The sequence below is a fragment of the Hyla sarda genome, chromosome 5 (assembly GCF_029499605.1).
Source record: "Hyla sarda isolate aHylSar1 chromosome 5, aHylSar1.hap1, whole genome shotgun sequence".
Classification (NCBI taxonomy): domain Eukaryota; kingdom Metazoa; phylum Chordata; class Amphibia; order Anura; family Hylidae; genus Hyla; species Hyla sarda.
This window is the reverse complement of record NC_079193.1, coordinates 353164807-353191948: the sequence shown is the minus strand read 5'-3', so window position 1 is coordinate 353191948 and position 27142 is coordinate 353164807. Positions and strand designations below refer to the sequence as shown.

General features: G+C 42.6%; 1 protein-coding gene across 1 annotated transcript in view; it reads left to right on the top strand.

Annotated features, from left to right (window-relative positions):
* The window catches only part of SAMD12 (sterile alpha motif domain containing 12), a 639318-nt gene extending 619256 nt beyond the window's left edge, over positions 1–20062 (top strand). Inside the window, exon 5 of the mRNA XM_056522647.1 lies at positions 19059–20062. Coding sequence (XP_056378622.1) covers positions 19059–19081 — 23 coding nt within the window. The 3' untranslated portion in view covers positions 19082–20062. The remainder of the gene's footprint in view (positions 1–19058) is intronic.
* Positions 20063–27142: the final 7080 nt, after the last annotated feature.

Genomic DNA, 27142 nt, shown 5'->3' with positions numbered 1-27142 from the left:
CTTCTGAAAGCCAACGCAGCAGGGGACTTCCCCTGCCCCCCTCATTTAAAGCTTAAACAGTCAATGCCATTCAAAAAAACTTCCATTTAATTCCAAACATAGTGGCAAATCATTTTATAAACAAGAATTCTTACCCCAGATAATCAGTTATAAAGTCCTGGACACAGGGTGTCTCACTTCTTTGCAATCTACTGCTCACTGCCGGTTGTCAGGGGACATTTGTCTCTAGTAACAGCTAGATAGGACAAAACACAGTGGGGTGGGGCTTAGCATGTGCTCGGGAGAGAAAGCAATAGAGCCTGAAAAGCATGTGCTGCTGGAATGATCCACACTATTCTATAAGGAAAACCAATGGTTCCTTTACATGTCTCACCACCAATAAAGCTCACAGCAGGTGTCCCTTGTGTAAATACTAGTGTATCCTCTGCTGTATGTCCAGAGTACTGTGGTGTAATTCCCCCTTCCTTTAAGCTTCTAAGCAGCAGCATCAGTAGCAGCTCAATGCTTAGTGTAACCATTTCCTTGCTGTACTGCTGCTGTTTATTCTTTTCTGCTCACATAGCAGCTTGTAAACCAAGTACATCAGTAACCTCATCTTTAGTATTGTACTGTGTAAATTATCCCCCTGCACAATGCCAACCTGTTCAGTCCAGTGCCCTTTCTCCAGCACTATGTCATGGCATTGCAGAGCGGGTATATGTGCTTTAATTGATCAGAAAAGGAAGGAAAAAGATGTCCATATATCCATAAAAATAGTCCAGCTTTGGTCCTTCCCACTAAAATTTAGAGAATGAGAAATAGCCGTGCACCATTAAGGGGCTTAAAACAGACAGCACTAAAATATTAGTATCACCGCTTAAAGGGGTACTCTGGTGAATTATTGTTTTTTTTTTAAACAACTGGTGACAGAATATTAAACAGATTTGTAAATTTCTTTTATTTACAAATCTTAATCCTTCCAGTACTTATCAACTGTTATATTTTCCAGAGGAAGTTGTGTGGTTCTTTCCAGTCTGACAACAGTGTTCTCTGCTGACACCTCTGTCCATGTCAGGAACTGTCCAGAGCAGGGAGAAATTCCCATAGCAAACCTATCCTGTTCTGGACAGTTCCTGAGACAGAGATGTCAGCCGAGAGCACTGTGATCAGACAGAAAAGAAATTTGAAAAGAAATGAACTTGCTGTGGAGCATACAGCAGCTGATAAGTACTGGAAGGGTTAAGTTTTTAAAAAAGAAGTCATTTACAAATCTAGCAACAAGAAATGTAGAAGCCAGCGGTAAAAGTAACTTCACCTTTATTCTGTCCATGTTAAAACATCGACATGGATCTGTCTCAGGAACAAAATAGTAGGATAAAACTCAGGAAACGCTCAGCATGACGCGTTTCAGGTCATGTGACCTTTCATCAGATGCATTATGCATCTGATGAAAGGTCACATGACCTGAAATGTGTCATGCCGAGCGTTTCCTGAGTTTTATCCTAATACTATTGTTCCTAAAACAGATCCATGTCTGTTTTAACTTGGACAGAATAAAGGTGAAGTTACTTTTACCGCTGGCTTCTATATTTCTTGTTGCTACAGTTGGAGGCTGTTTTTCCGTGTGAAGGACCCGGTGAGCTGACTATTCCTATACCGTACATGAACTAATTTACAAATCTGTATAACTTTCTGGCACCAGTAAATAAAAAAATAAAATAAAAATGTCACCGAAGTAACACTTTTAAGGGTAAATAATATCAAAACATCGATGTCTGTCCTCCTTTGTTGAGTAAGGAAAGGAGATTGAGTGGGTGAGACACAAAGTTGGTGGAGGCTGCTGTATTCAGCTGGACAGACATGCACTCCGAGACTGGCTTCCTTAAAACTTCTCACACCAAACATAAAGAGAAGAGGCAGCACTAATCTCTGGAGCCACCCAAAAACTTGTTTCATGGGCTAGAGAAGTGACTGCCTCTCTGCGGGGATTTAAAGTGTACCTGTCATCAACAAAAACTTTTTATATGTATATTTGTAATATACATTGGTTAAAAAAAATATGTATATTTTTGTGTGAAAAAATGCTGTGTCTGCAGCTATTGCATGTGTGTTTCTGTGAGGAGTCCAAATACAGGAAGTGGGGGTGAACAAGCAGGGCTCTAAGCAGGCTCCTAGGTTGTCCTCATGTGTGATCTGGGAGCATGTCACAGAGCCTCACTGCATAGAGCCCCGCTTGTCCTCAGTGTACAGAGCCCTGCTTGTCCTCTGTGTACTGCTTGTCCTCGGTGTACAGAGCCCTGCTTGTCCTCGGTGTACAGAGCCCTGCTTGTCCTCGGTGTACAGAGCCCTGCTTGACCTCGGTGTACAGAGCCCTGCTTGTCCTTGGTGTACAGAGCCCCCCTTGTCCTCAGTGTACAGAGCCCTACTTGTCCTCAGTGTACAAAGCCCCGCTTGTCCTCAGTGTACAAAGCCCCGCTTGTCCTCAGTGTACAGAGCCCCGCTTGTCCTCAGTGTACAGAGTCCCGCTTGTCCTCAGTGTACAGATCCCTGCTTGTCCTCAGTGTACAGAGCCCTGCTTGTCCTCGGTGTACAGAGCCCTGCTTGTCTTCGGTGTACAGAGCCCTGCTTGTCCTCTGTGTACAGAGCCCTGCTTGTCCTCGGTGTACAGAGCCCTGCTTGTCCTCGGTGTACAGAGCCCTGCTTGTCCTCGGTGTACAGAGCCCTGCTTGACCTCGGTGTACAGAGCCCTGCTTGTCCTCAGTGTACAGAGCCCTGCTTGTCCTCAGTGTACGGAGCCCCGCTTGTCCTCAGTGTACAGAGCCCTGCTTGTCCTCAGTGTACAGAGCCCTGCTTGTCCTCAGTGTACAGAGCTCTGCTTGTCCACCTTCACTTCCTGTAATTGGACTCCTCACAGAGACACACAGGCAATATCTGCAGGGACAAAAATATACACATTTTTTAACCAATGTATATTACAAATATACATAGAATGGTATTATCTACATTATGTAAAAAGTGTTTGTTGATGACATGTACTCTTTAAATCTTAAAAAAAAAAAAATTAAAAATTGATATCATTGCACCACCACTTGCTGCAGCAGCTCCATCCAACTCATAGAGCTGTCCCTGCTGAGCACACAGAGCATCAGCTGTTGTTGTGTCATAATGTCACTGTTAACCTTCATCTCTGCCCTCCATTCTTCTTGCCAACTTGTTTCCCTCGTGGGCTCTTGACCCATGGAAGAAAGAAAAACAAACACCGGACCATGTTCTGTATGGTAGAACATGGGAACATGATTAAGGCCTATTTGGGTCTTCAGAATGGGTCCTCCTCTCTTCTGTGTAGTCAGATGTATGATAGCAAGGGGCCTATCGTTAGGACCCCCCCCGTGCAGCACCTGGAAACCTTTTTGTTTCTGGGACTGGAGATGTGATGTCACGCCACGTCACCACCATTCATGTCTATGGGAGGGGGCGTGACGGCCGTCACGCCCCCTCCCATAGACATGAATGGAGGGGGCATGGCTTGACATTACGAGGGGGTGTGACGTGACATCACGATATAAGATGTATGTGGCCGGAATACCCCTTTAATGTGTGAAGCCTAGTCAAACTTTATTATATAATGTTAGGTAAACACGGATGAAGTTAAAAAACATCTGTTTTGCGTTCCGTGTTTTATTCTGTGCTTAACAATTTCTCTTAGGCATTTGTGTTTCCAAAGCTATGAAACTATGAAGCTATATTTAATACACTAAAAGGTTCTCATTTAAAAAAAATCTTTATACCATGGCCCTAAGGCTGGTTTTATTAACACAACGTGTCCCTTGTGAGGTTACGGCGCAGGAGGAGGGTCTTTAGGCCCCACATAAAATGCAGGGGGGAGATTTGCCTGATTAAATTACCTCAGATTTTTATTATTGTTTTTTTTTTTTGCTTTTTTTTCTATTGTTCTGGAGCACAGCTGCAGCTTGGGAGCGCCATAAAATAACCGCAGAACGCTCGGCCCCAGTCACTTATTTGTCGATCCCCAAGTCTCATATTCATAAGGGAAGTTCAATCTTATTGCTTCATCCTTTTCAGAAATGTTCTTCAACTACATCCGGAGGGGGTCAGGGAGGGGTCTCATATGGGGGACATTGTGTAACTATATAACTCAGGATTTACAGTGTAACTGGAACTTGTAGAAAAGTTATATAAAGCCAAGATTACACAGCGCAGTTGTCATCTATCTATCTTCTCTTTACAGTATACTGGCCACTTTATTAGGTACACCTGTTCATATGCTTGTGAACGCAAATAGCTAATCAGCCAATCACATGGCAGCAATATATGTATTTAGGCATGTAGATCTGGTCAAGACAACTTGCTGAGGTTCAATCCGAGAATCAGAATGGGGGAAGAAAGGAGATTTAAGTGGCTTTAAACCTGACATGGTTGTTGGTGCCAGATGGGCTGCTCTGAGTATTGCAGAAACTGCTGATCTCCAGGGATTTTCACACACAACGATTTGTAGGGTTTGCAGAGAATGGTCCGAAGAGAAAATATCCAGTGAGCGGGGGAAAAAAAATGTCTTGTTGATTTCAGAAGAGAATGGGCAGACTGGTTTGAGATGAGAGACTGGCAACAGTTACTCAAATAAGGACTGGTTACAACCAAGGTCTGCAGAACACCATTTCTGTACACAGCCAATTTTAAAGCAGATGGGCTATATCAGCTAATAAGGACTACACTGCCACTCCTGTCAGCTAAGGAACAGAAAACTGAGGCTACAATTCATGCAGGAACCAAAATTGGAGAGTGGAAGACTAGAAGAACGTTGCCTGGTCCAAAGAGTCTCGATTCCAGCTGTGACATTGAGTCAGAATTTGGTGTAAACAACATGAAAGCATGGATCCATCCTGCCTTGTATCAGCAGTTCAGGCTGGTGGTGGAGTAATGGTGTGGGGGACATTTGCCTGGTACACTTGGGCCCCTTAGTACAAATTGATCCCGGTATAAACCTGACAGCCTATATGAGTATTGTTACTGACCATGTCCTTCCCTTTATGACCACAGTGTCCCAGGTATCTTCTGATGATACTTCCAGCAGGATAATGCCCCATGTCACATGACATCATCTCATACAGGACAATGAGGTCACATGACATCATGTCATACAGGACAATGAGGTCACATGACATCATCTCATACAGGACAATGAGGTCACATGACATCATCTCATACAGGACAATGAGGTCACTGGACTCCAATGTCTCCACAGTCACCAGATCTCATCCAATAGATCACCGCTGGGATGTGGTGGAACCGGAGATTCTCATCATGGATGTACAGCCAACAAATCTTCAGCAACTGTGTGATGTCATCATGTCCATAGGGAGGAACTGTGTGATGTCATCATGTCCATATGGGGGAACTGTGTGATGTCATCATGTCCATATAGGGGAACTGTGTGATGTCATCATGTCCATATGGAGGAACTGTGTGATGTCATCATGTCCATATGGAGGAACTGTGTGATGTCATCATGTCCATATGGAGGAACTGTGTGATGTCATCATGTCCATATGGGGGAACTGTGTGATGTCATCATGTCCATATAGAGAAACTGTGTGATGTAATCATGTCCATATGGAGGAACTGTGTGATGTCATCATGTCCATATAGGGGAACTGTGTGATGTCATCATGTCCATATGGAGGAACTGTGTGATGTAATCATGTCCATATGGAAGAACTGTGTGATGTCATCATGTCCATATGGAGGAGCTGTGTGATGTCATCATGTCCATATGGATGCATGTCCATATAGAGGAACTGTGTGATGTCATCAGGTCCATATGGATGAACTGTGTGATGTCATCATATCCATATGGAGGAACTGTGTGATGTCATCATGTCCATATGGAGGAACTGTGTGATGTCATCATGTCCATGTAGAGGAACTGTGTGATGTCATCATGTCCATATGGAGGAACTGTGTGATGTCATCATGTCCATATAGGGGAACTGTGTGATGTCATCATGTCTGTATGGAGGAACTGTGTGATGTCATCATGTCCATATAGAGGAACTGTGTGATGTCATCGTGTCCATATGGGGAACTGTGTGATGTCATCATGTCCATATAGAGGAACTGTGTGATGTCATCATGTCCATATGGGGAACTGTGTGATGTCATCATGTCCATATGGGACTAAATCTATGATAAATATTTCCAGCACCTTGTAGAAAGTATACCACAAAGAATAAAGACAAAGGAGGATCCAAATAGGTACTAGCAAGGTGTACCTAATAAAGGGGGCAGTGAGAGTGTATCTGTTTAGCTATCTATCTATCTATCTATCTATTTATCTATCTCCAGGCCCATCGCTAAAGGACAGGCAAACCAAGCAATTGCTTGGGGCCCCGAGCTTGCCCGGTGCTTGTTGTGCTTCCTATAAGGCTGCAGCCTCCTCAGCGCTCTATAGAGAGCCTCAGGCGGCTGCAGCACTCCTGGTCACCTCCCAAGTTCCTCCCTTTCCCTGTAGCGTGGCCGAGCTCCTCCTCTTGTCAGTCTGTCCGGGTACAGCGCGGTACAGGAACAGGAGATTCAGTTTCCTGTTCCTGGCCGGACTGACAGGAAGTGTACACTGAGTGACAGCCAGGAGGTAGAGGAGCTTGGCAACGCTACAGGGTCCAAGGAAGGAGCCGGAGGAGGTAACTGAGAACATAGGTAGGGAGAGGAAAAAAACATAGAGGGGGGGGGGAGTAAAAAAAAATATAGGGAGGGGGGCCTCCATGTCTATTTTGCTTGAGGCCCCCAAATTCCTTCAAACGGCCCTGTCTATCTCATATCTATCTATCTATATATCTATCTATCTCATATGTATCTATGTATCTCATATGTATCTATCTATATCATATCTATCTATATCATATCTATCTATCTCATATCTATCTATGAACTCGTATAGCATTAGTTGTGGAACCCTTTGTCTATAGTGCGTTGTTGTAATGAATCACTATTCTGTACTAGTCCAAAGAGCCTGACGTGCAGGTCTCCATGTAATACTTACTTACAATAGGTGGTATACATAATAAATTGCATTAATCTATAGAAAATGCCCTGTCTACTGATTGGGTTTTACTACCGTTCTATATTTCTTGTTCCTGCACAAATGAACAGCAGAACCTTTACAATGACTTGGTAATAAATTCTGTATCGAGATCTTTCTCAGAAATTGAATTTGTCCATAGTAACTCTGATTAGAAAGGTAGATTGAGTCTGAATCCATAAAATAATCTTCCCATTTATTTTATATATGCGAATCCTCCTTAATTGAGAAGTTACAATTTGCCGGTGGCACTGAAAGCATAAAATCTGTTGATTTACAACCTCACGGACCTCTGAGCGAAATGCCATATTTTATATGACCCAAGCCAACTCCTAATCTTTGCTCTGTCCTCTCCATGTAGAATAATTTAGTTAAGGAATTACTTATTCATCACCACAAATCTGAGAATAAGAACTCTTTTCATTTGCTCTGATGCATTTCTCGGGAGGGAAGTTGGCAGCGCTCTCCTTTTAAGAACAGTTTTTTTCTCTAAAATTTTAAGAAAAAGTAAATATAGGGCTAAGAGTTATCTTCTTCTGTAAGGCAATTCAAGTCAGCAATTTCTTTGTTATATCTGAATCTAAAAAAAGCTGTGGTACGATACAATAATACTGCCTCCTATGTACAGAAATAGAAAGCTATAATACTACCCTGTATGTGCAAGAATATAACTACTATAATACTGCTCCTATGTATAAAAATATAACTATAATACTGCTCCTATGTATAAGAATATAACTACTATAATACTGCTCCTTTGTACAAGAATATAACTACTATAATACTGCTCCTATATACAAGAATATAACTATTATAATACTGCTCCTATATACAAAAATATAACTACTATAATACCGCACCTATATACAAGAATATAACTACTATAATACTGCTCCTATATACAAGAATATAACTACTATAATACTGCCTCCTATATACAAGAATATAACTACTATAATACTGCCTCCTATATACAAGAATATAACTACTATAATACTGCTCCTATATACAAGAATATAACTACTATAATACTGCTCCTATATACAGGAATATAACTACTATAATACTGCTCCCTATATACAAGAATATAACTACTATAATACTGCTCATATATACAAGAATATAACTACTATAATATTGCTCCTATATACAAGAATATAACTACTATAATACTGCTCCTATATACAAGAATATAACTACTATAATACTGCTCCTATATACAAGAATATAACTACTATAATACTGCCTACTATATACAAGAATATAACTACTATAATACTGCCCCCCATGTATAATAATATACATTATTAAATACTACATTTACAAATATATATATATATATATATATATATATATATATATATCTATATCCTGCTGATCATATATAACTAGGATGCTTAAACTGATATCCATAGAACCGCTCTGCATTTATGTCAGGTTTTAGCAGGTACCGTACCTCCGCCCTACACTGATAATGACATTGCACATTTTGGTGACAAGTAACATTTCCACAGACATTAGTTTTGCGTCTCATAGTGAATGGAGGAGACTCATTATCGTCTCCTGCTCCTTATTGTTAGACATCGTGTGTATAATGAGATCTCTCTCTTACCGAAGAGGTGTGACTCTGTAATGCTTCCAACCTGTGGAATGATATGTGACGGTATACGTGATGCTGACTGGTGGATTATTGTGATATTAAGTTGTAAGGCTGATTTATCATGCCTGTATTTGTGGGAGAGGCTACTGTCCCCTCCTGAACGCTGCCGGACCCCTCTTACCCACAACGTCATTGTGGCGTGCCCCATCCTACCCACTACTTTTTAATTACAGTGACCCTTCGACCTACGATGGCCCCGACATACGATCATTTCAACATATGATGGCCTCTCAGAGGCCATCGCATGTTGAAGGCAGCATCAACATACGATGCTTTTGTATGTCGGGGCCATCGCATAAACGGCTATCCGGCAGCACAGACTGCTTCAGCTGCCACCGGATAGCCATTTACGGTGCCCCGTGTGGTCCGCTGACGATCACTTACCTGTCCTCGGAGCTCCGGTGCGTCCTCTTCAGGATCCCCTGGATCATCGTCGCTCTCCATCGTCGTCATCACGTCGCTGCGCACACCGTCATCCAATAGGAGCGACGTGCGTAGCGACGTCATGGCGACGACAGAGAGCGAGGATCCCGAGGGAAGCAGAGGCCTTGCAGGAGAGTCGGGGACACACTGGTGACATCCAGGGCAGCGGTGACGGTCCGGAGCGGCGGGGACACGTGAGTATAACCTCCAATACCAGTGGTCTTCAACCTGCGGACCTCCAGATGTTGCAAAACTACAACTCCCAGCATGCCCGGACAGCCGTTGGCTGTCCGGGCATGCTGGGTGTTGTAGTTTTGCAACATCTGGAGGTCCGCAGGTTGTAGACCACTGTCCTATACTTTACATTGCACGGATCCCTCAACATATGATGGTTTCAACAAACGATGGTCCATTTGGAACGGATTACCATCGTATATTGAGAGACCACTGTATTTTGAGTCTTTTTACAAACGTACCTCTCCACTGGCTATGCCTCCTATAGGGATATCTGCCCTATGACAGCTCCAGTCAGTACCATATATACCCAAATGTTACTGTCCTAAAGTCTAGTTCCAGTCCACACTGCAACAATTCATCTGCAGAGGATATTTCTCATACATGTGCTAAGAAAGCACTAAGATTTTTCCTTCAATATATATTCTAAAGAAGTATTAAAGAGGTACTCCGCCCCTAGACATCTTTTCCCCTATCTAAAGGATAGGGGATAAGATGTCTGATCCCCAACAGCAGGACCCCCGCCATCTCCTTGCTGCACCCGGCGTTTGTTTATAACATCGGGTGCAACGATAGAGGCTCGTGACATCATGGCCGAGCCCCGCTCGTGACGTCATGACCATGCCCTTTCAATGCAAGTCTATGGGTGCGGCCATGACCGAAAGATCCTCTGCCCGGCATCGCCAGTCATCCGGCACGGAGCGAAGTTCGCTCTGGGCACCAGATGTCTGAGATGCCGGGGATAAGATGTCTAGGGTGGAGTACCCCTTAAAGGGGTGGAGTACCCCTTAAAGTAAAGGGACAGTGACCAAATCTACATTCTCTGACTCCTAAGCTGTACTATCAAAGCTGTATTTCAAGAGATTGTGTACTGTTCTGGAATTACCAAAGGAGTTCAGTAAAATTGGTTACCGAACCTTGGCTTTAGAGGTCTCATTCCTGGGCTTTGTAAGCTGGAACTACTTTACTACTTTGTGTGGGACAAAAGGACATTGGGTAACGCCACACAGCTATTTGACATATTCATCAGGGACCACTACCCTCATTATAATCCACAGATGTTCACATCTGAAATGAACCTTTATTTATGGTATACATCAGCATAGTGGCAGATGGGTAAACCATGACGTACCTGCGCTGGGTCCATTGAGGTCTAGTAGTAATTATATTTGACCCATTTGTAAGTGTATGCTGTTATTTTGTGAGACTCAAAAGTGGGTGGACTTGACTTCCACCAAATGACAATATACACTTACAAATGGACTGAATATAGTCACTGATAGACTGTGTTCAGTCCATTGACTTATTGGACCCAACATGGGTAGGTTATGATACACATCATCATACCATTCTGCAGACATATACCATGAAACAGTTTTCCATAACTTAAATACTAATAGTCTATCCTATAGATCAGAGGTCCCCAACCCAGTCCTCAAGGCCCACCAACAGACCAGCATTCAAATTTTTCCCTGTTTCAGTCAAATGGAGTACCCCGACCTGCGATGGCCCCGACATATGATAAAATCGACATACGATGCTTTTATATGTCGGGGCCATCGCATTAACTGCTATCTGACAGCGCAAAATGCTTAAGCTGCTGTCTGATAGCAGTTTAAGCATCCCGGGCAGGTTCGCCTACCTATTCCCGCTGCTCCGGGTCCACTTCGCGATCCTCCGGTGTCTTCTGCATCTTCTCCAGTGTCCGGACCTCGCTTTCCGGCGTCATTATTACATCACTACACACGGCGCGCCGGCGCAGCAGCGTAATAACGTCACCAGAAAGCGAGGCCAGGACACCAGAGAAAATGCGGAAGAAGCCGGAGGATCCCGAAGAAGACACCGGAGCAGCAGGACAGCATCGAGAGCCCCTGGGACAGCATCGGGAGCGGTGAGGACCTGGTCCGGAGTGGCGGGGACAGGTGAGTACAGCTTCCTATACTTTACATTGCATGGATCCCTCAACATACCATGGATTCGACAAACGATGGGACGTTTGGAACGAATTACCATCGTCTGTTGAGGGACCACTGTACTGGGTTGGGGACCACTGCTTTAGATAGTCCATCAATCGTGTTTGGGTTTAAGCCCTGTGACACTAGCAAATCAGCAAAATTCACCTAAGTTGGACTGAGCTGCAGTACCAGGCATGGCCAACATCACATTTTTAACACTGTGCCCATGTAAGCAACATAGAGAATTAGCAAGCAGTGGCCCCTACAGTAAAGTAAAGTATAGGACAGTGGTATACAACCTGCGAACCTCCAGATGTTGCAAAACTACAACACCCAGCATGACCGGACAGCCAACGGCTGTCCGGGCATGCTGGGTGTTGTAGTTTTGCAACATCTGGAGGTCGGCAGGTTGTAGACCACTGTTAGAGAAAATGGACCATCGTTTGTTGAAACCATCATATGTTGAGGGATCCGTGCAATGTAAAGTATAGGACAGTGGTCTACAACCTGCGGACCTCCAGATGTTCCAAAACTACAACACTCAGCATGACCGGACAGCCAACGGCTGTCCGGGCATGCTGGGTGTTGTAGTTTTGCAACATCTGGAGGTCGGCAGGTTGTAGACCACTGTTAGAGAAAGTTGTACTCACCTGTCCCCGCCGCTCCGCACCGTCACCGCTGCCCAGGATTTTGCCGTCCATCGCCACGTCCCCGGGGTGTCCCCGACGCTCTGGCAAGGCCTCTGCTTCCCCGGCATCCTCGCTCTCCGTCGCCGCCATCACGTCGCTACGCACGCCGCTCCTATTGGATGACAGGACTGCGTGCGCAGCGACGTGATGACATTGATGGAGAGCGCCGACTATGCAGAGGATCCCGAAGAGGACGCTCCGGAGCCCCGAGGACAGGTAAGTGATCGTCAGCGGACGACATGGGGCACCGTAAACGGCTATCCAGTGGCAGCTGAAGCAGTCTGCGCTGCCGGATAGCCTTTTATGCGATGGCCCCGACATACAAAAGCATCGTATGTTGATGCTGCCTTCAACATGCGATGGCCTCTGAGAGGCCATCGCATGTTGAAATTCTCGTATGTTGGGGCCATCGTAGGTCGAGGGGTCACTGTATATATAGTTGACATGGTTGATAAAAGACAAGGGTCCACCAAGTCCAACCTATAACACTACTGTGTTGATGCAGTCATGCAGAGGAAGGCAAAAGGTAGGAGGCAGGTACCACAAAAAATTCATTCCTAACTTTAACCATATGACAAACAGAATATATATATATATATATATATATATATATATATATATATATATCTACATCAATGTGTTAGCTGTATCTGAAAAAATATGTATTTATGCCAAAGCCACTGATACCAAAGGGGCCAGATATCTATCCTCCGTGTAGATGGTAGATGTTTGGGGGAAGATGTATCAGGCCTGTTGGGTTTCATGTTACATAGTTATATAGTTACATAGTTAGTACGGTCGAAAAAAGACATATGTCCATCAAGTTCAACCAGGGAATTAAGGGGTAGGGGTGTGTTTCAGATAAGCACTAGTGTTGAGCGGCATAGGCCATATTCGAATTCGCGAATATTCGCGAATATATGGACGAATATTCGTCATATATTCGCGAATATTCGCATATTCGTTATATTCTCGTTTTATTTTCGCATATGAAATATTCGCGTATGCGAAACTTAACATGTGAATATTAGCCCATACAAAATTAGTGTTCGCGAAAATTCGCATATGCGAAAATTCGCATATGCTAATTTTCGCATATGCGAATTTCCGCACACCAGTCTCTCACAGTAGTATTAGAGCCTTCTTTACACCACACAAGCTGGAAGCAGAGAGGGATGATCACTGTGATGTGTACTGTGAAGAGAAAAAAAAACAAAAAACGAATATTCGTAATTACGAATATATAGCGCTATATTCGCGAAATTCGCGAATTCGCGAATATGCGATATTCGCGAATAATATTCGAATTGCGAATATTCGTGAGCAACACTAATAAGCACCTCCAAGCCAAGCATGCTTATGTATGGGGGTGTTGGAAAGAATAGTTGTCACTTCGTTGACACTTAACAGCAATTGTGAGTCTATGGAGAGCCTAACTTCCTCGCTGAATTTGTCTTGAATCCGTGTCATGGAGCAGAAATGAGGCAGAATCTGTGATTATTTTCATGTTAATATGTCATTAAAATTTTAGATCACCCCCCCCCCCCCCCCCCCGCAATCTCCTGTACGGGCCCTCTGCTCTCCGTTTGGCTATCTTTGGCTCTCCCATGGAGATATATGGAGGGTGGCTGCCCCGGCTTCGGCTGGAAGTTGTGAGGCGACGCTCCAGTGGAGAGCAGAGGGCCTGTACAGAAGATCACGGACCCTCGCGATCTAAAACTTATCCTCTAACCTGCAGATAGGGGATATGTTTTTTTTCCCATTAGATATCTCCTTTATGACGGTACTAAGACTGTAGGCTGTACTAGTGGATTACATAGAACAGGCCGTAAGTACTGACTTCTCCTGGATTGCTGCTCCCAGTGTCCCGCTGTCCGGAGTGTGAAAAGGAGCGGTGGGAAGAGCTGGCAAGGACAGGAGAGCTACTGCTTGGAGGAAGTTTACATGCACTGTTTAATCCTCCTCCAATTCCTTGTTCCGTCGCAGAAGTGTGAACCATGCAATGCAACTCCCACTGAAATCAATGGGAGGCCGCTGCAAGCGGAATCAATGCAGAATGTATTGTCCATGATCCAAAATGGGCATTACTGTACGAAAATCTATTCTCAAAATAGTTTTTGAAGAATTTTCAATTGATTGTCTTTTTTTGGTGGACCTCCATGGATCATCAGCACCATCACTGTTTATCAAAGAACATATGAGTGTGACTGTGTACGGTACAAAAGCTCAATACTGACTTAGAGGGTGTAAGGTTAGACCATCAATCGAAAAGCTTCTGACACCATATCTTGGCCGATTTTGTCATAGTTAGACCTTGATTGAAGTTGTTGGTCAGCACTATGAAATCATAGTGTATCAAGCAATAGTGACATCTAAATGAGTGTGGCTGTGTGTGGTACTGCAACGCAATGCTTATTTAGGGGATGTAAGATAGACCAGCTATTAAAAAAAAAAGCTAAAAAAAACTCACATAAAGGGATTTATTCCATTGCCGATACAGTATCTCGGCACAACTTGTGGAGTCTTTGTCATTGTTGAACTTTGATTGAAGTTGTTACCGTCACGAGGTGCGCCTCTACTAGACACCTCGCTTTGGGATGAGGGTTACATCCTTAACATGTTTAGTACCATGTTAATTGTTAGGCATTGTCAGATACGTTAGATCGCGATGTCTTGATGTCTGCGGTGTAAAATTAATTAAAACGTGCAAAAATGCTTTGTCTTAATTGTCAGCTTTAATTTGATCTCCATCCAGCGAACTGATTTTACTTATAATTACGTGGGTGTCGGGGAAAAGCTTGTCATTATGCGAGAGAGAGAGGCAAATCTGAACTACTCTATTTTTTTTCCCCTTCCCGATGATTTATAGTCACAGCATGAAAATCTTTCCTGCTCCTCTTAATATAATAATTTCATCTTATGAGGCCAATGAGGCTATGATGGCATTTCTCCTAAGCCATAATGATTGCGAGACTGAACCATTTTTAGGTATTTAATGATGAGGATAGAAGAACTGAGAATAAGCCAGACTCTTCATATCCCCAAATGAGCATTAAAAATGGAAAATGACTCGTCTTGGCGAAGCCGTTTTTTCTTTTTTTCTTTTTTTTACCTTTTTGTGTTTTTTGCCTCCAATATTGCCTGTTGCTATGGTGATCCTAACACTGTTACATGTTTTAATAATTAGATGTGATAATATGGGTAATCAGCATTTGACCCTACATAATCGGTCTGTGGAGTATATGGGTTATGTAGCGGCGGATGCCAGGATCATTAATACAGAATTGCATGAATTACAGTGTCTGGAGGATATCAGCTATAGTAAAGGGCAAGAATGTTTAGGCTACTACATGGAAGTGAAGATGATAGTCGGTAAATTGGCCAATGATGAGCAACATGGGTATGATCCATCAAAAGACCCATTGTGGAATCTGCAGCGGGAAGCCAAAACATATCCAAAGATTTCTGCCGCAGGTTTGCAATGTATGTGCCTTGATACAACAGTATCTGCTGATTCCAGGTCTTTTTGAATCTCTCAGCAAGTGTCCTTGGCTCTTGGACATTATCACAAAAGGACCTATGGATGGAGGGTAATTTGCTACACACTTTATTTACAATTGACCACATCAGTGGTCACTAGTACCCTAAATTTACCGTCCACTAAATAAATTTTAAACGTAAAACATAACTTTTATTACTGTGCCTACTGTTAAAAACCCAACATTTGGTCTCTCTGGATTGTGCTTAATAACTTATAAAGCATGTAACTACATGCTACTGATATATGTGAATTGCGGCTGCAGTCCGCAAGTTATTTTGAAAGACCTAACTGTTGTTATTTTAAAATACTATACACATTGCCCCCCGACGTTTCACCTCCAGCCGGTGGCTTTTTCAAGGGTTTTTGGGCAAATGGCCATTTGGCCATTTGCCCAAAAACCCTTGAAAAAGCTACCGTCTGGTGGTGAAACGTCGGGGGGCCAATGTGTATAGTATTTTGAAATAACAACAGTTAGGTCTCTCAAAATAACTTGCAGACTGCAGCCGCAATTCACATATATCAGTAGCATGTAGTTACATGCTTTATAAGTTATTAAGCACAATACAGAGAGACCAAATGTTGGGTTTTTAAAAGTAGGCACAGTAATAAAAGTTATGTTTTACATTTAAAATTAATTTAGTGGATGGTAAATCTTGGCTCTCGGACAACTCTTCTGATTATTCTTTTCTCTCCTCTGTCAGATATCTTGTGAGGAGCACCTGGTCGAGGCAAATTTGTGGTTAAATGATTGTCTTTCCACTTCCGTACTATGGCCCCAACAGTGCTCAAAAGGACATTCATAATCTTACAAATTCGCCTGTAACCAACACCATTGTTATGTTTTACAACAATTAGGTAGTGGAGGTCCTGAGACAGCTCTTTGCTTTTCCCCATCATGAGATGCATCTTGTGTGACACCTCGGCAATGAGACCTTTTTGTATCGGTTAGGACTGAACCAGCTGATATTCATTTGCACTGACAAGGGGCTGCATTGCTTTTTAATTACTCATTTCAGCTGTTGTCTTGGTTTTCCAGGCCATTTTGCCTTTCCCTTTCTACTTGTGTTTAATACTTTTTTTTCAGTGCCATTTCACTTTATTACACATAATTTAATTTCTGAAAGTATTTGTTTTGGTTTCTTTGTATGTATGGATTAATTGGGTTGTTACCAACATCTGATGAAAATTTCATGTCAATAGCTCCTCTGCAAATTACATGCTGAATACTTTTTTTTATCCGCTATTGTTTCTATGTCCGGTTCCAGCTTGGGAAAAGTGATGGACTTCTACACGGTGCCAAGTCTACTTAGCTATAGTGAAGTTGAAGGATAGGGTCAGACTGAGGAATCTCCGGCCTAAATTTTTCTAGGGTGACCAGCGCAGACTGAATTCCACTCAGATTCTTTCACAAGACCATTCTTTCAAAAGTGGAATTTTAGCGGTGGAATGACTTTATAAAATGTCTTAGTCTGAACCTAGCCCTAGTGGTGCGAAGGGTATAATTATATCCAGCCCTGGTGTCTAAGGGGGTCTTGAAAGGCTACAAAAAAGGACAACATTTCAAGACCAGGCATTGTTATGGTAGTAGATCTCTGTGGTCTAGGATCACCACATATTTTCAGAAAAATTAGGGGCTCTAGAAAGTTTTGGCACTGCTCAGAGGTTTTCACAAACCTAAAGCTTGCCAAAAGTGTTAGATTCCCCCATACACAGGAACACTTAGCTATGCATGCATATATTCTTAACAGTTAGAAAGCCAGTGTCTGGTAAAAATCTAAAAAAAGGAAAAAGTGAGGAATAAAGAAAAATAAGTACATACCTAAGGGTGCATTCACACCACATTTTTGCAATACAGTTCCCGTATACGTTTTCAATGGGAAAACCGTAAGGAACAGTATTGAAAACTGTATGCATTGACTCTCCATTGAAAACCATATGCATTGACTCTCCATTGAAAACCGTATGCCAAAAGATGCATCAGGTTGTGTCCGTTTTGCATCCTGTATGGTTTTGTCAGTTTTTTTCCCGTATCCAAAACCGTAGTCTACCACGGTTTTTGGTCCGGGTGAAAAACTGTATTAAACCATAAACGTTTTTTTTTTAACATGGGAGTCAATGGGAACCGTACGTGCATACGGTTACATCCGTTTTTTGACTTTTCACAGTTTTTTTTTCTTGGAATTTCAATCAAACAAGTGAATCTTTATTCATAATGGAGTGAAAAGTTCAAAACGTATATGTTTTTTTTCTTAAAAAACGGATGCAACCGGACATCATTATTTAAACTGTATACTGTTTTTAACTATATACGGGTAAAAATTTGTACACACGTTTTGATACAGTTTAGTCCGGTTTTGAGGAATCAGTTTTTCATCAAAAACCTGAAACGGGAACTGTATTGCAAAAACGTGGTGTGAATGCACCCTAATACAAATAAAGCAAGTCCTTACATATAAAAGTAAGAAAGATCTGTTCGGAGCTGTAATCACTGTCTATGTAGAGGACAGGAGCTTCTTCAGGGTCCTCTACAGTACACACAGTGGTCTAAAAAAGTAACATGGAGCCGCCCTCACTTGGTGTCCAAAGGAGCTAACCCTGGCACAGGTAAAGAGGAGTACAGAACATGTAATACCTCCCTGTACTGTAGGGGGCGCTACCAGACACCAGTCAGTGCATGCACTTCAGTAATACAGAGGTTTTACCATTGAAATGCCTATTCTGATTGGTCAGTACTAGAGATGAGCAAACTTACAGTAAATTCGATTCGTCACGAACTTCTCGGCTCGGCAGTTGATGCCTTTTCCTGCATAAATTAGTTCAGCTTTCAGGTGCTCCCGTGAGCTGGAAAAGGTGGATACAGTCCTAGGAGACTCTTTCCTAGGACTGTATCCACCTTTTCCAGCCCACCGGAGCACCTGAAAGCTGAACACATTTATGCAGGAAAAGTCATCAACTGCCGAGCCGAGAAGTTCGTGACGAATCGAATTTACTGTAAGTTCGCTCATCTCTAGTCAGTACTTCCAGCCATTGACATGTTTCACAGATCTGGACTGTCTGTAACATTTGATGTTGAGTATGGTTTCGAGTTACAATTGTCCGGAAAAGACCAAAAATATTGTAACCTGAGGCCATTGTAAGTTGAGGGACTATGTATAGAATTTAGTACATGGCTGCAATGAGTCCAGATTGGGGGGCATCTCTTTAAAGCAGTTCTCCTCTCTGGTTTCCTGAGTAGGTCATCCCATCCATGACATCCATACACATAGACAACCCCTTTGCATTGTAGGAGACCTTATAGGCTTTTTATATTTAAGCTGTCGATCTGGGGTCCCATTAGTTGCACTCTAGTTAGGGTCCATATCAGACCTGCCTGATTTTGGGAACATCTGTTTCCAGCCCATTGAACTCTTACTATAAAATCGCTTCAACTTTCCAGAAGAACGAGCCTAACACAACTTTTTCTTTCTTTTTTTTATTACAGCCTCGACCGAAAGTTCTCCGTAATATAAAAGCGGTAGACTGCCGATTTAATCCATCCCCTCGAAGAAAAAAAAAAGAATCTCGAGCTTCCACGACGGTAGAAGAATGTATCTAAAAGACGTCATCGAGCCAACGAGATGGAAAGTGCAGCGTGTCATTAAGTCTGTGATTTATGGCTGCCTGGAAGAGTGTGGCTCAATGCTCTCTGCCTGTTATTATGTTCTCCTGCCATGTGTTTCAGCCGCACATACGGGATCATTTGCTGGGACTTCACTGTGCGTAACTACCACGGCTCAACAAAGGCCCAGCCATCACAATGGCAGCCACTTTTTCACACGGCACCTATCAAATTCCTCCCCTATTAAATACATCAAGTTTCCTTTTTTTTCTCCCTCAATGCCCTATTCACATCTGTTAGACATTATCACAGAGTTCTACCAGTGATCAGAATGTAAATGTTACACCGAGCTCTTTATAACCCCGGCACAAAGGCGAAGGAAACAATGTATCGCTGTGCTCCTGTCGCCGGCATGTATAGGATAATCACGTTGAATTATTGAATTATCGAGGTATTTTAAATGAGCACCTACTGAATCTAATCTTGAGTCAATTGTTCTGCTTATGTTTAATGCATGCCGATTGTACATTTCATGGCTTAAAGGGTTCATTCTGTTTCGGGTTGGTTCTCTTAAAGGAAAAAATGTATACCTCTTTTAAGTTGTTCCATTACAAGACAGGGATGTGAAGGGCATAGACCCCACTTGACCTGGAAGAAGAATGAGGGCTGCGAAAGTTAATTTAACAGTATCTCCCATAAGGGAGTCCACCCCTCACATTATATACAGTATCTCCCATAAGTGAGTCCACCCCTCACGTTATATATACAGTATCTCCCATAAGTGAGTCCACCCATCACATTATATATACAGTATCTACCATAAGTGACTCCACCCCTCACATTATATATACAGGATCTCCCATAAGGGAGTCCACCCCTCACATTATATATACAGGATCTCCCATAAGGGAGTCCACCCCTCACATTATATATACAGTATCTCCCATAAGTGAGTCCACCCCTCACATTATATATACAGTATATCCCATAAGAGAGTCCACCCCTCACGTTATATATACAGTATCTCCCATAAGTGAGTCCACCCATCACATTATATATACAGTATCTACCATAAGTGACTCCACCCCTCACATTATATATACAGGATCTCCCATAAGGGAGTCCACCCCTCACATTATATATACAGGATCTCCCATAAGGGAGTCCACCCCTCACATTATATATACAGTATCTCCCATAAGTGAGTCCACCCCTCACATTATATATACAGTATATCCCATAAGTGAGTCCACCCCTCACATTATATATACAGTATCTCCCATAAGTGACTCCACCCCTCACATTATATATACAGTATCTCCCATAAGGGAGTCCACCCCTCACATTATATATACAGTATCTCCCATAAGTGAGTCCACCCCTCACATTATATATACAGTATCTCCCATAAGGGAGTCCACCCCTCACATTATATATACAGTATCTCCCATAAGTGAGTCCACCCCTCACATTATATATACAGTATATCCCATAAGTGAGTCCACCCCTCACATTATATATACAGTATCTCCCATAAGTGAGTCCACCCCTCACATTATATATACAGTATATCCAATAAGTGAGTCCACCCCTCACATTATATACAGTATCTCCCATAAGTGAGTCCACCCCTCTCATTATATATACAGTATCTCCCATAAGTGAGTCCACCCCTCACATTGTATATACAGTAAATGTCCAAATTGGACCCACGGTGTCAATATTTTGTGTGCCCACCATTGTAACATAGATCTGAGTAAAAGCTTCAAGGATGCACAGGATGTCACTTGGCGCTGACCAAGATGGAAAGAACTGGAGTCGCAGTACTTCAGATGGATGACTTTATTCTGACTAAGTTGCAACGCATTTCCCTGCGCATGCGCAGCTTCTTGAGGCATTCTTAAAGATGCCTGAAGAAGCTGCGCATGCACAGTGAAACCCGTTGCATCTTGGTAAGAATAAAGTCATCTATTTGAAGTACTGCGACTCCTGTTCCTTTTATGTCAGCGCTAAGTGTCATCCTGTGCATCCTTGAAGCCTTTATTCAAATCTACTCTACGTATCAGGAAGGCTGCAGACGGGACATCGTGCAATCCAAGAACCTATCTATTGTGCATGCAGGCACACAACCAGTAGCGGTAAGCGGCTACTCACCCCTCCCCCACCCCTGGCTCACCATTGTATCAGTGATACTCCACTATGGAGCGTTTTTGCTTTTGTCTCTAGACCATTGTAACATGATATCTGTAAAAGAAATAATAAAATATTTATGTGAGGGGTGAGCTCACTTATCTTATGGGAGATACCATATGTCTACGCGGGGCATAAGAAGCTCTGTAACAGAAACATGAATCTTCAGCCACTATAAATAATATATATATATATATATATATATATATATATATATATATATATATATATATATATAAAATGGGTATTCTCATCTGGCTGATTACCTCTTTACGCCGCTGCTGTCTACTTACACTTCCAGGATTGCTAGTGGATGGGCTGGGGTCATAGGCAAGTTATTTGCTGCTCTTTCTGACAGCTCCCTAGCTAAAGTATTATGCCTACAGCTGTCAGACATGACGAATGAGCTGAGAGTAGCCTGAGCATGGAGCCTATGTGTGCTCAGGAGAGCAGACCACTGCAAAGGAAGTGACACAGTGGCATTGCTAGGGTTGGTGTCCCCCGGTGTGGTAGAAAATGGTATCACCCCAAACAACCACCACCACAAAGTAAGTTTTTAGCCTGTTGTGACAGACACAACTGGTGTAGCGCATTATAAAAAATTCCAGTATAATAATTAAATATACCAATTGCCACAGAATGGTAAAGCGCTAAAGAAGTTTTCACCATTTAAAACAACTAGTGCCAGAAAGGTAAACAGATTTGTAAATGACTTCTATTTAAATATATTAATCCTTCCAGAACTTATCAGCTGCTGTATGCACCACAGGAAGCTCTTTTCTTTTTGAATTTCTTTTCAGTCTGGCCACAGTGCTCTCTGCTGACACCTCTGTCCATGTCAGGAACTGTCCATAGCAGCAGAGGTTTGCTATGGGGATTTGCTCCTACTATGGACAGTTCCTAAAATGGACAGAGGTGTCAGCAGAGAGCACTGTGGTCAGACTGAAAATAAATTAAAAAAGAACTTCTGCTGATAAGTACTGGAAGAATTACGATTTTTAAGTAATTTACAAATCTGTTTTACTTGTTTTCCAGCGGAGTACCCCTTTAAGCAGTGGTAAGGTTATGCTGGGAGTTGTAGTTTCAGTCATCATAACTGTAGAACTTACAAGTGACTACAGCTCTGATAGGACATAGTGAGGAGAATACACAATGATATCAGTGATTATAGGTGACGTCTTCTCTATAGTCTTCCCTTATCTAATTCAGATGGTACATACCGCCAGGACTTGTTCCAGCTAAATCTTCTCTCTGCAGAATGTGACGTCGAGATGTATTGTCTCCTCACTATGTCAGTGGATTCTGATCCTCTATATGAAAACTATTATTATTATAAGCCTGCCAGACACTGTATCCTCTAAATATAATACTTCTATACACTGCACTCTTTGAATATAAACCTTCCACACACTGTACCCTCTGAATATAAATCTGCCACATACTGTACCCTCTAAATATAATACTGTCACACACCGTACTCACTGAACATAATAGTACCACACACTGTACCCTCTGAACAAAATACTACCACACACACCGTACCCTCTGAATATAATACTACCACACACTGTAACCACTGAATATAACACTACCACACACTGTACCCTCTGAACAAAATACTACCACACACACTGTACCCTCTAAATATAATACTACCACACACACCGTACCCACTAAATATAATACTACCACACACACCGTACCCACTGAATAGAATACTACCACACACTGTATCCACTGAATATAATACTACCACACACTGTATCCACTGAATATACTACCACACACTGTACCCTCTGAATATAATAATACCACACACTGTACATTCTGAATATAATACCAACACACACTGCACTCTCTGAATATAAACCTGCCACACACCATACCCTCTAAATACAATACTACCATACACTGCGCTCTCTGAAAATAATACTACCACACACTGTATCCTCTAAATATAATACTACAACAAACTGTATCCTCTGAATATACTACCACACACTGCGCCCTCTGCATATAACCTTACCATACAGTGAACCCTCTGAATACAATACCACAACAGCGGTAGCACCCCTAATCATCCATTAGCTGATGCTTTTACCACGGGGGGGACTGGTGGTCTTGCTGGTGGATGATGGGGGTGCTCCTGCTGGGGGGGAGGGGTGTTGCTGGTGGATGATGAGGGTACTACTTCCCCCCCTGGCAGTAGCACTCCCATCATCCATCGGCAGGATCATCCTCTCGGCAGTAGCACTCCCATCATCCACCAGCAGGATCTGCTGATGGGGGTGCTGCTGATAGGGGGGGGGTGTTGCTGGTTGATGATGAGGGTGCTACTGCCTGGGGGGGGGGGAGCCTTAGGTAGGCAGCAGTTCCCCCACATGAGGTAGCAATTTCCCAACATTAGGTAGTAGCAGGTTCCCCACATTAGGTAGTAGCAGGTTCCCACACACAAAGACAAAGACGGACACACTTACCTGGCCTGCGCAGCACTTCTTCTCTCCGGCAGTGGTCTGAAGAGAGATGTCACTGAGGTCCTCCTGCATGGGTCTATGGAGGGATGTCAGTTACGCAACATCCCACTGGCGCAACTGAAGCTTGGGGGTTGGCGGCAATTGGGTTTGCTAGCTCAGACTGGAGCAGGTGCAGCTGAAGACAGACGGGGGAGGTGCGGAGCGGCATGGTGTCACCCCGTCAGGCTGGTGTCACCTCTGCTTCTGGTCTGGTAAATAGGATCCCAGGCAACCGGTTGTCAACAAAAGAGAGAAATAAGGAAAACCAGAAACGTTTTCTAAATCATGCCAATTGCAAATGTGTTTATGCCACCATGCTCTTCACATTGATATATATGGACAGTTAAGGAGATGGGAATACCCCTTAAAGAAATTAATCAACACAGAATATTACACCTAAAATGGTATGATGACAACATGTAAACCTCTAAAAATAAACTTTCTTGTTGCCTGAACAATGGATTGGATTGGTCCCCAGTAGCTTCTGATTGCACCACTGTCCTTGGTTGATAGATCACTCCCTATACCCAAATGGGCAAAAGGAGAAGACAAAAACAAAGGTGCTCTCTTGTGTAGTATTTTAATTGATATGGGTCCACCACTACAACTATGGTGTCTTCTAACTTTGTAAGGTTGTGGTAGAGTATAGACACAACTCTATAGAAGACATATGGGTGAAACAATATGCTGCTCTTAGGACTCGATCCGACTACCCATAGGATGCTGATAAATATTCAAAATTATATTATTAATATGAGACTATGGGACAATGCGTTTCAGCACCTGCATGTGCCTTCTTAAGGTCCATCGTAAAACACCTCCAGTGTCCTGGCTGGTTAACGTGTATCAGATGCACATGTTTACCAGCTCGGACATTGAGAGGTGTTTTACATTGAACCTGAGGAAGGCCCATGTTGGCGCCAGAATGCCTTGTCCCATTGTCTCATATTAATAAATTACTTAAGTCCTGGGCCTCTTCTATGGTGAAGATTTTGGGCACAATGACACAGCAGCACTCATTTAGGGTACGTTCCCACACGGCGTATTTTGCTGCGTATTTGCTGCGTATTTGGTGCTGCGTATTTTCCTACCCATTGACTTCAACAGAGAAAATGAAATACGCAGCAGCAAATACGCAGCAAATACGCCGTGTGGGAATGTACCCTTATACCCTATTTATCATCCATTGCATTATATACAAAAGCAGGAAATCAATCAGGCAAGGTTGGGGGGCCGGGGATAAAGAGAAGCCACTGAGGACGGCTCTGAAGTGGTTTAGGCACCATGAGCGTGAAGACAGGTTTCCTTTAAGACATATCTCCCGACAGTTAAATGGAGATACCCATTCTGGCATATTAAAGTCATCAAGTGGGATCCTCCAATAAGGACCTCATTACCATGATACGGACAGAGGTGGCAGCAGAGAGCACTGGGGTCAGACTGGAAAGAACTACATAACTTCCTCTGGAGCATTCAGCAGCTGATAAGTACTGGAAAGATTAAGATTTTTAAATGTACATTAATGTACTTTAATGGGTTGACCGAAGTCAAACAGTGATTCCGGTTGGCTCATTTTTGGCCCGTATCCGGTTTTGTAACCGGACCCAAAACTGCAGTTAACTACGGTTCTAGGTCCGGTCACAAAACCGGATACTGGGCAAAAATGAGCCGACCGGAATCACAGTTTGACTCCGGTCGGCTCATTAAAGTGAATGGAGTTCGGCACCGTCCGGCTGGGGTACGGGAGTGCATGGTTTTCCCCTCCCCCACCGGATCCGGCAGCCTAATTTACAAATTTGTAAATGCATGTGAATGCAGCCTAATTTACAAATTTGTTTAACTTTCTGGCACCACTTGATATGAAACCCTTTTTTTTTTTAGCCACCAGAATACCCCTTTAAAGGGGTACTCCAGTGGAAAACATTTTTTTTTAAATCAACTGGTGCCAGAAAGTTAAACATATTTGTAAATTACTTCTATTTAAAAATATTAATCTTTCCAGTACTCTGTCAGCTGCTGTATGCTCCACAGGAAGTTCTTTTCTTTTTGATTTTTTTTTCTGTCTGACCACAGTGCTCTCTGCTGACACCTCTGTCCATGTCAGGAACTGTGCAGAGCAGGAGCAAATCCCCTGACATGGACAGAGGTGTCAGCAGAGAGCACTGTGATCAGACAGAAAAAAAATCAAAAAGAAAAGAACTTCTAGTGCAACATACAGCAGCTGATAAGTACTGGGAGGATTAATATTTTTTAAATAGAAGTCATTTACAAATCCGTTTAACTTTCTGGCACCAGTTCATTAAAAAAAAATATGTTTTCCACCGGAGTACCCCTTTAGCTCTTTTGGTCCACATTTATTTATGGCACTGCAGTTTTCCTCTAGAGAACACAGTGACATTCTATGTAATACTCCATATTCTTGTTGCTCTATCTGTCTTTTGCAGTAAAATAATGGAATCCTTTATATAATTTAACATATTATTCTGTCTTTTTTTTTTTTTTTTTTTTTTTTTAGCAATGCTGTATCCTGGTCGAAATAAGATATTCACTAATTTGTTCTCAAGGTTTTTTTTTTTTTTATTATTATTATTATTATGTTTATTTATTGTTTTTATTCCAAACACCGAATATTTTTTTTTTCAGTTCAAAAGTTGCACGTGGGTTTTGTCAGTTTAGTATGCACCTTTTCTCTTTACAGACATTCCCTAGTCTTTATTACTCTTTAATTGCCTTTATCTCATGAGCATACATCACCAGATTACTTTCCCCTGCAAGGTCAGCACACTCATCTCCTGCTGCTGTCATCATGAATTTGATTGCATTGACTTTAAGTTACTCTAAAGCAGTGTTTTTTTTTACTCTAAAGCAGTGTGTCTTCAGCTGTTGCAAAACTACAACTCCTAGCATGCCCGGACAGCCAAAGGCTGTCCGGGCATGCTGGAAGTTGTAGTTTTGCAACAGCTTAACTGTGCTTAGCATGCCAATGTGCTTTATTTACATAGTAGATCGGTCACTTTCTCCCACAAGATCAACACACTCTTCTGCTGCTATCATAATTCCCATTATATGACTGATTAAAGGTTTCAGTGTCCTGTCACAGAAAGCCCTGTCCTCACTAACATAATCACATGAGTGGACAGGTCACTTTCTTTGACAAGATCAACATCCCCCCGCTTCTCCTGCTGTCTTCATTTACATATGTTTATTTAATATAAGTAATTTTGCCCATTCATGAAACTGTTGCCACGTGCAACCGGTTCCTCT